General features: G+C 48.7%; 1 protein-coding gene across 8 annotated transcripts in view; it reads right to left on the bottom strand.

The window, feature by feature from the left end:
• Stard9 (StAR related lipid transfer domain containing 9) overlaps window positions 1-14,402 on the bottom strand; it is a 117,565-nt gene that overhangs the window by 18,504 nt on the left and 84,659 nt on the right. For all 8 annotated transcript variants that reach the window (XR_780389.3, XM_010624791.3, XM_010624793.2 and 5 more), the window contains 3 exons: window positions 12,824-13,014; window positions 11,908-12,355; window positions 102-10,097 (listed from right to left, as the gene is read on the bottom strand). Coding sequence is in view for 7 of the 8 variants with exons in the window: in XM_010624791.3 (XP_010623093.1) it covers window positions 102-10,097; window positions 11,908-12,355; window positions 12,824-13,014 (10,635 nt within the window). In the remaining variant the exon portion in view is untranslated. The remainder of the gene's footprint in view (window positions 1-101; window positions 10,098-11,907; window positions 12,356-12,823; window positions 13,015-14,402) is intronic.

A 14,402-nucleotide genomic window follows, 5' to 3' on the forward strand; every position in this document is an offset into this window, starting at 1 on the left:
GAAAGACGTCAGAGATGAACAAGGTCAGAACAGCTGCTGTCAGCTTCCCAAAGTTCTCCTCTCCCCACTGCCCCTGCCCGTTCCCCAGCAGAAGCCCTTACCGAGCATGGCGCTGCTCCCAGGTGGACATCACAGCCTCATCTGGAACAAGTGCCACACCTGTCCCACGCTGCAGCACCAGCAGCAGGGCATCTGCCTCCCCGAAGCCATGGTGCAGTTTCGCTTCTGTGAGTTCTACACTGAGTGGGGTACTCCGGGCCCCAACTTGTAGGGAGATCCGCTTCCTTGGAGACCACTCAGGATCCAGGCTCTGGTCACCAGGTTGCGGGGGTCCCTGCCTCTGCTCTCCAGAGCTGAGATCAGAGCTGGCTTCTATTTCCTCACTCACACCCAGCCCTTCAGAAGAGTCATGCTGAACCCCATGCCAGTTACTAAATTTGTTATGCACCGGGAGGTCCCTTAGGTTGCAAGGCTGGGATTCAGGGCCCATGCACATCTGGGAACTAGGATAAACTCCCTGAGGCAAGTCAGCAGTGGAACCGCGGGAACCTGTGGGGTCAGTTGGCTCAGCACCAGGGCAGGAACTGTGTTGAGGGCCTTTCCATGACGAGAGGTCCACAGTGAGTTGTGGCTCCACTGGAGGTATTGAACTCTTACCTTCATGTTCAGGTGTGCCCTGCCACTGACCTGGCCGACTGCTCAGTGGGCCATGCTCTGGAGAAGTCATCCCCTCAGACACACAGCTGTCAGCCAGCCTCTGGCTCAGGTGACTTTGGGGTGGAAGTGATGGAGTATTCTGGCCCCCAGTGGTGGTCCTGGGCCAACGCTGCTTAAGAGGCTGGCCCAAGAAGCTAACTTGGATGCTGGAGCTCTGTGTTGGACTGCAACGGGGGCTTAACTCCAAGAATGACTTCCTACTGCCTCCCTGATCCACAGCCTCGATTGTCAAGTCATGAGTGGTTTGAGAACAATTGCCTGCTGGAGGCCTCGGGGTGAAGTCAAGCTTTGGGTGACCTTCAGAAGGGTGGGCTGAGGGAGCCTGGGGGAAAAACCCTGAGGGAAGACCCAGCTCTTGGGTGTTGGCACTAAGTGTGAGTATCGGGGAGGAGGCCCTGTCCACCAACAAGGTGCTCGTGGGGCACGGCTTTTTCTGGACCTGAGGTTCCAGGGTGGGTTCTGAGGCTCTAGGGAAGGACCCTGGGGTATGAGACATGCTGAGGCTGGGACTGTTGACAACCACACAAGAGGAGTCCTCTGGATGGGAGCTGGGAGATGAGGAGGCATCAAGAGAAGCTGGGTGGCTCCCAGAAGGGAGGTTCTGCTCTAGAGGAGCTTTCTGAAACCTCAAGTAGGATGAAGACACTGAAGAGCTTCTCAGCGTACAATGAGCACTTTCTTCATGAAGATCTGAAGGCATGGCAGCTTTCCACGCCATCTCCTGTGCCACTCTCCCAAGGGGTCCTGTGACATCCCCCTTTTCTTGAGACACAGGTGTGATATCTGAGCTCAGCACTTCAAGGATCACACTGACTTCCTGAGGTTTGGCCTCTGGGCCCTGGAAGTGTAGAGGGGGTGAGGCCCCATCAGTCTGGCTGCCCTTTTCCACACTGGTCTGAGTTGCACTGTTCATCCTGAGGGCCTGTAGGGCTCCAGCAGTGGGGTTCATCTTGGTGTTCTGCTCCTTGGCCACGCCTGGCTGGGAGAGACTTCCAAGCAGCTCTGAGGTGCTGTGCAGAAGCTGTGAGAGGTGAAGAGACAGGCTGTGCATGCTGGCCCAGGAGGCCAGGCCACAGGGTGATGCCACACTGGTGTCAGGCTGAGGAGAGAAGACATCAGCTCCGCTCTGGTGGAGCTCGCAGCCCGGAGTCTGTGTGCCCTGCTCATAGGTGTCCGTTTTGCCCTGTGCCAGAGGGCAGCCAGACTCAGATGGACACAGCAGCACAATCTCATCCACTGCACCTACAGAAATTCCTTCAGCCAAAGGCAGCCCACTCTTTAGACAGCCTGCTTCATCAGTGGGGCCCTTAAACTGGGGTACCTTGTGAGGACCACTCAGGATGTGGGGGTGTCCCAAAGCACAGGAGACACCCCCTATGTTCCAGGCCTCATTTGAACCCTGTAAATTCTCAGTGCTGCTGTGTGTACTTGACAGGTAATGGGTTTGGGCATAAGTGTGGAGGCAGGAGCAAACTGGGGGGTTCTGGTCTCGCAGGCTGTTGTCTGTGCTGCAGCACCAAGCTGCATTTGATGGTATGGGACCAGGGGCTTTCCGGCTACAGGAGACATCAACTGCCCCGCCAAACATGTGATGCTTCCAGCCAATGTGCACAGGTCCCTCTGGACACCATGGCACGATGCAGGGGTTAGTATCACTGGAGCCCAAGTACATTCCTTTGTCCTCCTGACCATTCTTTGGGCTGACCTGGACACCCAGTTTCTCTGGGTTTCCCTGTGGAGGCAAAGCACCAGACACCCAGCTGTTCATTAAATTGGGGGTCACCATGCAAGACACTGTGGAAGACAATGGGTAAGGAGGGGTGGCACATTTCAGTGGCATGTGATCAGTAGGGCCACTGTTCTGGTTAGATGAAGCTGTTGAGTTACAATCCTCAGTCTTCAGAGGTGTTCCTGTCACCATCTTTCCTGCGGAATAGCCCGGGAGGTGTGAGTTCCACAGTCTATGAAGGCCCTGGGCATCTTCATCTGGAGGGGAAGACGACTCCACTCTGTTTAGCTCCTGAAGAGATCGAGAGCTCACCACAGAAAACTGAGGTCTGGGGCTGGACTTGGAGTGTTTGGGGCCAGAGAAGACTGTAATCATGGGAAGTGAGCGCCTGGAGTAGGGAGTCAACTGCTCTGCATTGGAGAAAAGCTGTCCAGGCCTCTGGTCAGCAGGATGTGGTACTGCACCGTGCCCTAATGGCACAGAAGCCGGGTGTTCAAAACCTGGTAAGAAAGTCTGGGACACCAGCGACTTGGTCACAACCACCTCCTCTCTTCCAGCATCTCTAATATGACAGCCATTCAAGCCAACTTGCTCAGTGAGTGGGGGACTCCTGTCCCAGGGAAGGTCTTCATTACCTCCTGAAGCCCAGTCTCTCCGCTGTTCTTCCTCTTCCCAAGGACTACCACCCTGAGTACTACAGATGTGTTTTGCTACAAACTTAACTGGAGGATCCCTGGATTTGGTGGAATGTTGTGGCTTTTCTGAAAGGCATCTGATATTTTGTAAGCACCCATACTCATTCTCAACAGACCCTTCACGTAACCTCAGGGTGTGTGGTCCCTGAGTTTCTGCAGATGGTTCTAGCTTGGTCTGAGACACGTGTGCACTGTGGCCACCTACAGAGTGATGCCTGAGGTTCTTCAGTGCCTCAGAGTAAGGGTCTGCAAGGCAAGGGGCAGCCTCAAGTTCTCGGCTGGCTTTTCTCTCAGCAACCTCCTCAGTACCCGCTACTTTCTTTGAGCTTCCATCAGCAGCTGACTGGGTGAGGGACTGTGTCCTCACACAGGAGGTGCAGAGGGAGCTGTGGCCTTGAGCGGGCAGTCTGACAGCAGCTGCAGTGGAGGGTTCAAGCATGCTGCCATCTATTGGCCCAAGGTCTATGCCTTTTGGCTCACGGCTATGTGCCAAGAGCACATCAGCTTCCTTTGAAAAGGTCTCTCCTATCTCACCCATTTCACAAGCTCTGGAATGTACAATGAAAGGTGGGTAGACAGGATATGGGGTGGCCTTGGAATTCGTCCACAGGTCACCATCACTGTGACAAAGCAGAGTGGAAGAATGGGAGGAACAGGCATCAGCTGCAGTGGTCTGAGGATAGCATAACAGTTGGCAAGTTCTGCTCTCTTCTGTCTCCCTTGCTGTGCTGACAGCCCTGGTGCCTTGTGTGTTCCCAGATAAGACAAGGCAATCTCTGGTTTTCTCTGGACCTCTGCATGGGGCCTCATCTTCCCTAGGGTCTGGGTTAGGTCTCTGATCTAGCAATGGAGTTGGCCTGAGATTTTTGCTGCCCGTCCTGACCCAAGCATTCTCCTCCCAGTTCACACACTGTTGCAAGGGGGCTTCTAGTCCAGCATTTCTCGGAGCTCCAGGCAAAACAGCCTGTTTTGGACTTGCCCTCACTTTTTCTAAGCCAGTAGAAGTCTCAAAGCACTGGACATGATCTTGCTTAGTCCCTGAAAAGCTTAAAGAATTCTCAACTCCACAGATCACAGACTGACTTTCAAAGTGGGCAGTTTTTCCTCCCCAGGCAGTCACTAACAAATTACATAAGCCTCCTCCGTATGTGGTATCTAAAGTCTCAGGCTCCTGGTGCTCTGGGCTGCTGGTGCAACTGCCAGGGGGCTTGCCCTCTGCAGTGTGCCATGTAGCTAACTGGCTCTGCCCATGCAGAATCAGCCCCGGATCTTGAGGGGCCTGAGAAGACTCTGCATACACTGCTTTCTCTGATCTCACCACCCTGTCTACCTCCACAGCTCTTGAAGGAAGAAGCCTATCTAAGACCAAAGGACTACCAGAGGAAAGTATTCTGCATGATTTTTTCTTTTCTGTGATTTCAGAAGAAATAGAGTGATCTGTAAACTCTTTTCTTGCTCCCTGGAAATCTCTCAGGTCTCCAGTGCAGGATTTTGTGCCTGGAGTAGGTGCAGCAAGAGAGGAAGACTGTGGAAGAGGCTGGGGCGCTCTGTCCATTTCAGGGCTGGGCAGAGGTCCAGAGCCATCTGTATAGAGAGGTGTGATTTGGCCTTTCTTCTCGACAGCCAACAGATGTCCTGCTGCAGCAGAGAGAGATGCCCCATCACATTCGGGAGCTTCATCCTCATTCCTGGTACTGCCTGGCATCAACTGGTCTGTCTGTTCACAATGAGTCCTGCCAGCAGTCCCTGAAGAACATTCAGGTTCCACTGAAGTTTCATAGTAAGGAAGGACTGTAGCCCCAGCCCCAAAGTCATTAGGCTGTTTTCTCCAGACCTTTGCCTGTCTGATCTCCTCCAAGATAGCCAGGCAAATGGATGCATGGACAGATGTCTCCAACAGCAGGGGCTCTTGACTAGGCGCCCTTGGCAGGGAAACAGGTACCGAGCAAGTGCTGCTGGTAGGGCTTTGGTCCTTGGCCTCCTCCTGTGTCTTCTGTTTTGCCCCTCTGCCTTGATCATCATCCTCTTCTAAAGAGAAGTTGACCCTTTTTTCAAGCCTAGAAGCTGTATTCAAGAACGTACCTCGTATTTCCTTTTGTACAGCTGCTTCAGTTTCATTGCCAAAACTTTCCTGAGCATGCAAACCCATGGAAGTGATTCTGAGGTACCCTCCTCGGTCTAGGGGGATGTTTGCTGTTATCCTCTCTTCTGTCCCCAGGGAAATACTCTTTGCTGCATCAGACTGACCATACAATCCCAAGACCATGGGCCTCACATCCCCATACCAGGCCGTGTATGCCATGGAAGAGCCCCCTCTAGTGTCTCCCTGCATACTTCTGTCCTCTCTCCTCTTGCTGTCATACTCTACCTCATGTTCTGAAGGATTGTCAGAAATTTTCAATATTGTAGGATCCAGCACATGATCAACTGAAGAAATGCCTATCATATCAGGGGTATGAAGACAGCTTTCTGGTAGCGTTGGTGAAGGCACGGACCAGGTAGCACTCAGGTCTCTATTAGAAGGGGCTGTGGAGAAGTCTGTCTTGCTCAGTAATGGGAAGGAAGTCTCCTGGCTGCAATACGTGCATATACAATGCTGGCTTGGACTACGATGTTTCTGGGTCAATGAAACCATATTACTTTTGTCCTGTGGGCTTCCTCCCATTTCCAAGGTCATTTCTTCAAGTCCACCTTGAGCTCTTGGCCACTCTGGCTTGGAACTACTTATGTATTTGACAGCTTGGCCTTCCTGAAGACCTTTTATAGCCTCCAGTGCTTCAAGACTTCCCAAGCCCCAAGGCTGCTCTTTGAAGCTTGCTAATGCTGATACCAGCCTGTCACCCATCCCAGAACTCTCCAGCTGGGTATGTAAGGATGGAGCTCTAGACAATGCTTCCATTCTCTTTTGGTGAAAAGCAGTGTTGGTGGACTCTCTGCACGGTAGGCCTTTCCCTAAAGAATCACATGTGTCCCTGGGGAATCTGTCTAATCCATCTGGGAGGGCATGCTCAACCACAGACTGACTGTGCTGTACACATTCGCCTGATGTGAAGGGGCTTGGAGAGACATTCAGGACCTGGTTTTTGTTACCAGTAGTTCTGTTATCCTTTGTTCCTCCAGCTTCACTGTCCCTAAAGTCAATACCATCTGCCTGTCTTGGAGAAGATGGTTGATCCTTGCAGGACAAATGCTTTCCAGAGCTTCTTGGGCTCAGGACACAGTCAGATCTCTCTGGATCCTTCTGGTCTTGGGACATTATGTCCTCACTAACTCTTGCTTTGTGGGAAGCATGAAGCTCATTTTGCTTGGATTCAATTTCTAAAATAGCATTTTCCAATTGCATGACGTTCCTAATTAGCTTAGCCATTTCATCAGCATTATTATTATTAACTCCTTTATAATGTTTCTTTCCCAAAAGTTCTTCTTTGGAGTTTAACATTTCTTGTGATCCTTCAGGGCCCTGGCATTCACTGGGGCTTCTTTCCTGATAGCATGTAATAGATTTGACTCTTTCACAGGTACATCTCATCTCTGAAAGCTTTAACTCTGTGGGGGTGTCTTTGGGATGGACAGTTTCTCCAAGCAGCCCAGTTTCACTACTCCCTTCCCACTTGTGGGTTGAACTCTCATCCTGGGCTATGATCATGGGGCTGCTTACTCTATGACATTCTGATCTAGACTTCAAAAAAATAGCAGTTTCCCCTGGCATGTCCTTAAGGCCTGAATCAGTGGTTTTACAGATAAAATCAGACATGGGTGCAGAAAGAAACTGTCTGCTCACATCATGATCCTGAATTTGAACCTGTTCTTCTTTCCTACCTGCCTCAGAATCACAGATGAAAAGGAAAGGCTTCTCAGGTTCAGAGTTGTCCAAGGAAACACTCCAACAGGAGAGGGCAGGACCCTCATCTCTTTCAGTAAGTGCTGGAAGGCTGTGCTTTTTATTTAAAATTTGAACTTCTTTTTCAAGCTCACATACTTCTGTGCCAGTAAAAGGAAGAAAATGTCTGTTTTGAGCAACAAGAAAATGAACTGAATTATGCCTTTCTTCTTTAAAATTTTCAGTGTATTCCCCTAACTCATCACTAACTTCCCTGGTTTTCAGATCAACTGGCCTCTCTGCGGTGGCCTGTTGAGAAAAGGCAATGTTGGAATTCTGGCTTTGTAACAGCACTGACAAATTATTCTTCAAGTAAGTTTTCTTTAGGATTTGGTGGTCATGACTAAAGCCCCAGGCTTCCCGGGGAGGTGGGGATGGCACTTGTACTTCTCTGCAAGCTGGAATCTCTAAGGCAGTTTCTGTCAGGGCATCTCTGCTTTTGGTCACATAGTATGTTTCCAAGACAGGTGGCTGCAGGGAAGATGAAAGAGGATTCCAGGGAGCAGAATGGAAGTATGGCTCTGGACCTGATGGAAGGGCAAAAGAAATGTCTGTGCACCTTCCAACTACTTCCTCAGAGCTCTCCCGGCAACACGCCTTCTCTTCCTGTTGGGGATAGCAGTTGTTGTGGCTTATTTGTCCTTGGTGAACTGCACTATTTTTCCTAAGAGGAGACCAGCCTTGAAGCCGATGGTCTGCTCTGGTGGCCTGGGTAACATTCCTGCAATAAGCATTCTTCTGGAATACATACTTATCAGAGGAAGCCATCACTCCAGGTTTCCTGCTATCCTGACAGCACTCCTCCAAGCTCTTCTGTCTGACTTCCCGGGATTCTTTTAAGGAATATGTTATCTTGTTCTCTGTGGCACAAACCTGTGCATTTGTAGATCCAGAGGCCAGTGATTCCAAGTCAGCCGAATAAGCTCCATTACAACTAACCTCTTTCTCACTAGTACAAAAGAAATCTGAAGCACTTTCCAATTTGGCACCCAAACTGTCCTGTTCTTTTTCTGCTCTCAAACACCTGGTTTTGGAGAGAAGGATTGGCAAGTTGTTAAAATTCAGACTGCTAGACGTCCCAGGACTAACTGGTAGTTGACTATCTCTTCCTTTGCCAGAATTTTCAACAAGGGAACTAGAATCTTCCTCAAGATAGGGGAAGGATGGCCTGGGCTGTCTCACAGCCTCCAGGACAGGATGAGAGACTTCAAGGAGGTACTTTTGCTGAAGGGCAGCCCAGTCCCCTTCATGGGTGCTGCCTACACGAGTGAATGATGTGGCAGAGGTAGTAGGCTCACTCAACACACTAGAATTAGAAACTTCTGAGTTTCCTGGTTGGGTTGTGTCAGGGCTACTGCTCCCCTGAAAGAAGTCATCAGCTCCTGGATGAAGAAGCCTTTGAGTTCCCCAAAATGACAACTTAGAAATACTGGAAGCAGAGGTTGTAAGCACATCTCCTGTGCTGCAGGGTAGTTCAGTGCTACCTCGGGGCCATTTCGAGCTATCTGGCGGAACTGCTTCTGTACCCAGTGGCTTTAGTTCTTTACTATTTTGCATGTATGCAAGCCTCTCTTCATCAAAGGGCTGGACTTCCTGGACAACAGGACTTAAACATAAAGAGCCCTCTCTTCTTGGGGGGCTGCTGGGATTGATCTTAGAGTTACAGGAAAACCAAGAATTCATGGACACCAGAGAGCTCTCTCTCGAAAGCTGTGTGCCTTGGAGAGAGCTGGCTTGTTCTGGGTAGCGTGCCTCCACCTCTGACTCAGACCATTCCTTATTAGCCTGGAACTGAGGATTAAGGTAAAATGAGCTGCTCATCGGCAGGATGGTATTCAGCCCCACTCCTGTTCTGTGGCTGGTGGGCCCAGGTCTGCACATTGCCTCTTGGTCCACTACAGGCAGAATGGAGTTCTGCAGGCCCCAAAATGTCTCTGTGGGCATCTCATTAGCTGAATTAAGGAAAGGCTCCTCTTGCAGATCTTCCTCCAATTCTTCTTCAGCATCAACCAGGCTGTCTAACGAAAAGCTCCTATGAGCCCGGGCAAGCAGGCCACTGTCTAAGGGTGTGGGAAAGATCCTCGCAGAAGCTTTAGTTCTGGACCTTGGGTGGCTATATTTGTTGATAGGATGACTGCCTCCCTTCAAGCTCTGGTCTCCCCTATCAACCAGCAAGTCCTGAGATATTTGGCTGTTGTGACTTTCAGAGTTCTCCGACTCCGGGAGACACCACTTTCCTGGAGGGTCCTCTGGCATCAGCATCTCAGTCAGCAAGGCTTTGGCACAGACAGGAGAGAGAGAATCCACCGAGTAGTTGCTATCTGTATCAGATAAATCATCTTCTCCTCTTGCACAGTCCATCACTAGGCTAGAATCTGTATGTGAAGCTGTGGCATCTGGATCACCTACATTGTGATGTCTCTTCAAAGGATGGCCATGAGGTAAATGACAGTACTTTTTGGCAATGTCTCTGACCCTTGCTGCCAATACCCTCTGATGCCTTTTTGATTCCCTGCCTGGAAAAGGTGGCTTGGATTTCATCTGAAAAGTCTTGGCCACTCTTCCATGCCCAGTGGCTTGCTTAGGTCCATGGGGATAAGAATAACTATAACTGGTTCCCCTAGCAGCTTTGTTTGCCCCAAAGTTCCCTTCTTTTTGTGACACAGCTTTTGTGTTGCCAGAGTCTGCTAGTTCCTTAGCCCTTCTGGTCTGAGTAGTAGAGGTGAGGGTTTTTGGTTCATCTCTTGGCTTTAGCTTGTTAGGTAGTTGACATAGAGATGCTATGCCCTGGGACACCATCTGAGAGAGCTGCTTCTCCACTGTCTCCATTTCCTGGATGTTGACAGACTTGTGGCTCACAGTAAGGCAGGTGCCTGGAGCTAAGGTGTCTTTCTTGGCCATGCAGAGCAGCCCCTGGCCTGAGGGACAGCGATCACTCTTATGGAGACAACGTGTCCTTGGAAGGCAAGCAGCTGCTGAGGAAACATGGTCAGCCCGTGGAATTTTCTCTGACACTTGCTGAGTAGGGTCAGGCATAGGCGGTAACACGGTAGAGAGATCCCAATTCAGAAAAGCACTGTGAAGACAAGGAAAATTATTCTCAGAAACTGAGTATAAAAGGCTCCTACTTCCTGTTGAAAGAAGGAATGTTTGCTCTGGAAGAGGTTAAAAATCAGGCCCAATGTCACTGTATCCTACTGATTTCAGGGTCAGAAAAAAGTTTGATAAGTTTCAAGTAAACTAGAGTCTTGGTTCTCTGAGAAATTCCAGATACAATGTGTTCCTCTATTTCTTTGTTTTATATAAAAAAGCAGAATTCCATCTAATCACACCTTTAGGCAATGTGAGGAAGAATAATTTAAATGATACTACAAGCCAGGCATGGTGGCACATGCTTGCAATCCCAGCACTCAGGAGGCTGAAGCAGAAGGATCACTGTGAGTTCGAGACCAGCCTGGGCTACATAGTAAGTTGCAGGTCAGTCTCAACTACATAGTGAGACCATGTCTCAAAACAAACAAATAAAAAATAATAAAATAAATGATATTACAAAGAATTAAACAGATAAATCTATAATGTGGGTATATTTGGCAGATCACAAGCTTGAGCCCAGCCTTAGAAACTTAAGTGACTTAGCAAGACCCTGTCTCAAAATGAAAAATATAAAAGAGCTGGAGATGTAGCTCAGTATGAAGGCCCTGGGTTCAATCCCCAGTACCCCACTCCAAAAAAAAGTCACACATAGTGTGGAAATTTGGATTAATTTGAAAAACCAACTGTAAACAGATTTTTTGAGGCCACTTGAGAAATCTGAACATAGTCTTAAGTTTTAGACTATATTAATCTTAATTTTGGTAGGTATAATAATGACAGTGTGGCTACAGTCTTTTTTAGAGGTGTGTACTTAAAGATGTAGGATTGAAATGACATGATGTCTAGGAGTTGCTTTAAAATACTTCAGAAAATGGGAAAGTTGGGAGGTAAAGCAAGTGTGAACAATCTTGATAATGGCTGAATATGGATGATACATATAATATTCTGTGTGTTTAAGAATTTTCCATAATAAAAAGTCAAAAGAAAAAGCCTGCTTAGTACCCTGAAGACCAGAGAGGTGAGCAAACATAACACCAACAGACATTGATTGTGAGCCCCTATGGTCAAGGACCTGAGACTCTGAAGAGGATAAGATCTAGGCCCTTGACCCAAACAGTCTAGGATATAAGACACTCTCTCCCCATGAAGAAAAGAAAGAAGGAAACCTCAATATGAACCTCTTTAAGAATCAGAAAGACAGCTCCTGCTCCTGCATCAGACAGGGCGAAGGGGAGGAAACTGAGGAAACTGACTTGCCATAGCAGGTTGGGAAGGGCAGGAGAGAAGTCAGTTTTGATGCAGGAGGAGGCAGAGGCATGGGAGGGCACATAAGGAAATGTACATGGACGGCCAGGGTCTAAAAGGCAGGTGAAAAGTGACACAGATAATTTTACTCAGAAAATGTCACTAAAAAGTAAGACAGGCAGAAGCCGGGTGTGGTGGCGCACACTTGTAATCCCAGCACTCAGGAGGCTGAGGCAGGAGAATCGCTGTGAGTTCGAGACCCACCTGGGCTACACAATGAGTTCCAGGTCAGTCTCAACTCATAGTGAGACCCTGTCTCAAAAAAACCACCCCCAAGAAAGTAAGACAGGGAGAAAGTGAAAAGAAAAGCCAGAATCTGAAAACACACAGAGAAAAAAACAGAAACCAGCGGGGAGAAAATTGATGAGTGGAATAAACATTTTTCCATTTTGTAGACTGAGGAAACTGAGGCGCCAGAAAGTAAAGAATACTGGACAACAAACTTGTCAACTCCAGCTCATGCTACCAGGTGACAGCCACTGATATACCTGTGTAGTGGAGGCAGATGCTCACTGCAGAGCCTTTGGCAGCTCAGAGAACTGCAGTGTGTCCATCTGCTTCCAGATGGAGGCTGTGGGGCCGTGGAATCAGAGCTATGGATCCAGCATAGCGACTGCTGGGTTCTTTCATCCTGAAGCCAGTATAATGCCCTGAGCTGCTCCAGTCTTGCCTGGGCCTCCAGCAGCCTCTGGTTCTTGATGAATCCGTCTACCTGCAATGAGGCCTTTTTTCTTGGGATGTTCGGCTCCACTGCTTGAGGGGCACGTCTTTCAGAGAGCTGCAGCTGCACCAGCCTCTTCTGGCTATGGACCAGTGGTGGGGATGGAGCCTCAGGATCTGTCTGAAGGCAAGTATCAGGTGTTCCCGAGGCTTCAGATTCCTTCTCTGCCCCAAAGTCGTCTTCTTGCTGCTGTTCTCTAAACAGCCACTGCTGGTCTGGAAAACAAAACCCCAAGAGAGAAAGTCAGCCCTTCCTTCCTGCTTGTGGCTGCCTGGACTCTGGTGTCACCAGTCAGGGCTGGACCTGTGCGGAGTCAAAGAGCTGGCTAGAGTTATGTGGTGGGGGAGGCTGAGGACCTCCTTACCACAGAGGAAGGGGACAAACACTCAGCCTCAGCCCAACAGTGGGCACGTGCTAGGGCAGGTAAAAAAGCATGGACAAGTGTGCCAGGGAGGTGGAGGGAGAAGGAGGCCCGTCATTCTGTGGGGCCATAAAAGAGACAGCTTCTTTGTTGCTTCCTTGGAAGCATCTCTGGTCTCTAAAAGAAGGGCGAGAACACCTAATGCTAAAGATTCCATTGTATCACAGAGAAAACAAAGGAGAGAACATAGAAGGCTATGGGGATCATGCAAGTGAGAAGTCTGAAGGAGAGATGGACATGTCACAGGGTGCAGGACACCTACTATCTCCAATCTTCTGGTGGGTGTAAGCCTGGTCCCATTCCAGATCCTTCTCAGCTCCAATGTGTCCTGCTTTGATCTGCTGCCTCAAATCTTCCGCACAGCACTGCTGCTGCTGAATCTGGGCTCTGTAGGATGTTCCTCTGTCCCTTGGTGGCTGGTGGTCCTTGTCACTCTGCTCTTCTAGCACTCTCCTGTTACAAAGGGCAGCAAGGTTACCCAAGTAAACCCAGATCTGAAGAAACTGGTAGTAGTCTAAAGTTCCTCTAAGAGAGTCTCTAAATTCAACAGGCTATACCAGGCTTTTGACAGCTTGGGACAAATAGGCATGTTATCACAACAGGCAGCTCATGATGTCACACTGCAATAGAGAAAAAGCACATTTTTACAGTACTGGTTCAGCAGAAACACGTATTTTGATTAAGGAAATTATGAAGAAAAATAATATTTTTAAAAGACACAAAATCTTTAGCTCAATCAAGAGACTCTGTTCATTTTTACTTTTGTTTTTTGTATTTTGAGACAGTCTCACTCAGTAACCCAGGCTGGCCTTGATTACAAGCATGTGCCACCACACTCAGTTTCTGTCCCTTAAAGGCTATTCTGGCTGAAGAAGCCCTTACCCAGAACAGGGCTTAAGAGTTTTACATTTCTCCAGACCTTTTCAGAGACTTATACTATAGTGTTTACTGGTGAAATACTTCCTAATTTTCCGTAGTTCCAGTGGGGAGAAGTAGGAGAATGTGAGTATGGACATCAACTAAAAAAGAGTAGCCAGGAGTAGATATTTTGTGCTGAAATTTACCATAATAAACAATTTATAAAGAATTCCAGATTGTGGTAATGGTTTACTGATGGCAGGTTCCTGTATCACCAGAGATGAATCAGAGGCTTCCTTTGAAAATTGACAGCTACTATCTACACTGACCTTTGCCCTGGTCATGCACAGTCTTCTATGTAAGTGCCTCCAACACTGTTTCTTCAGATTATTTCCAATCCTGTCCTTCAAGCTTCTACAGAGGCGACTGCATGGAGCAGTAGTGGGGACTACTTGGGAGGTCAGGATTGCTTGGACCAGAAACCCAAGGAAACCTGGGCAACACAGTACGGACGTACAGATGGACAGATGTGTGGATGGATGGACAAATGGATGGATGGATATAAAAAATAAAGGAGCCAGCTATATGGACGCAGGGACGGGAAGGGAGTGGTTGGGACAAGTCAGATTCTGCCAGAGGCTAACCATAAGGCCAGAATAAGCCCTTATTCCATTCCCAGAATGTCATGGCTCACAGGTTTAGAGACTCGGTCATTGAGCTGATGCTAGAACCAGGTCTAAAGAGGTGAGAGCGCTGTGTGCTAAGGGATTCATTCTTTTCAGACCTCCACAAGGTAGGGCGTGGATCTTTTGTTTGCGGTTTTTTTTGTTTTGTTTTGTTTTGTTTTTTTTAGCTATTTTCGAGTTTGGATCTAGAAAGACCTCCAAAGGCCTCTATGTGAAGGCTTGGCACTAACGGTGGTAGGGAAAACTTTAGAAAATGGGGCCCAGCTAGAGGAAGTTAAATCATGAGGGTGTGGCACT

The sequence above is a fragment of the Fukomys damarensis genome, unplaced genomic scaffold (genome assembly GCF_012274545.1).
Source record: "Fukomys damarensis isolate Sample0158 unplaced genomic scaffold, DMR_v1.0_HiC HiC_scaffold_17, whole genome shotgun sequence".
Classification (NCBI taxonomy): domain Eukaryota; kingdom Metazoa; phylum Chordata; class Mammalia; order Rodentia; family Bathyergidae; genus Fukomys; species Fukomys damarensis.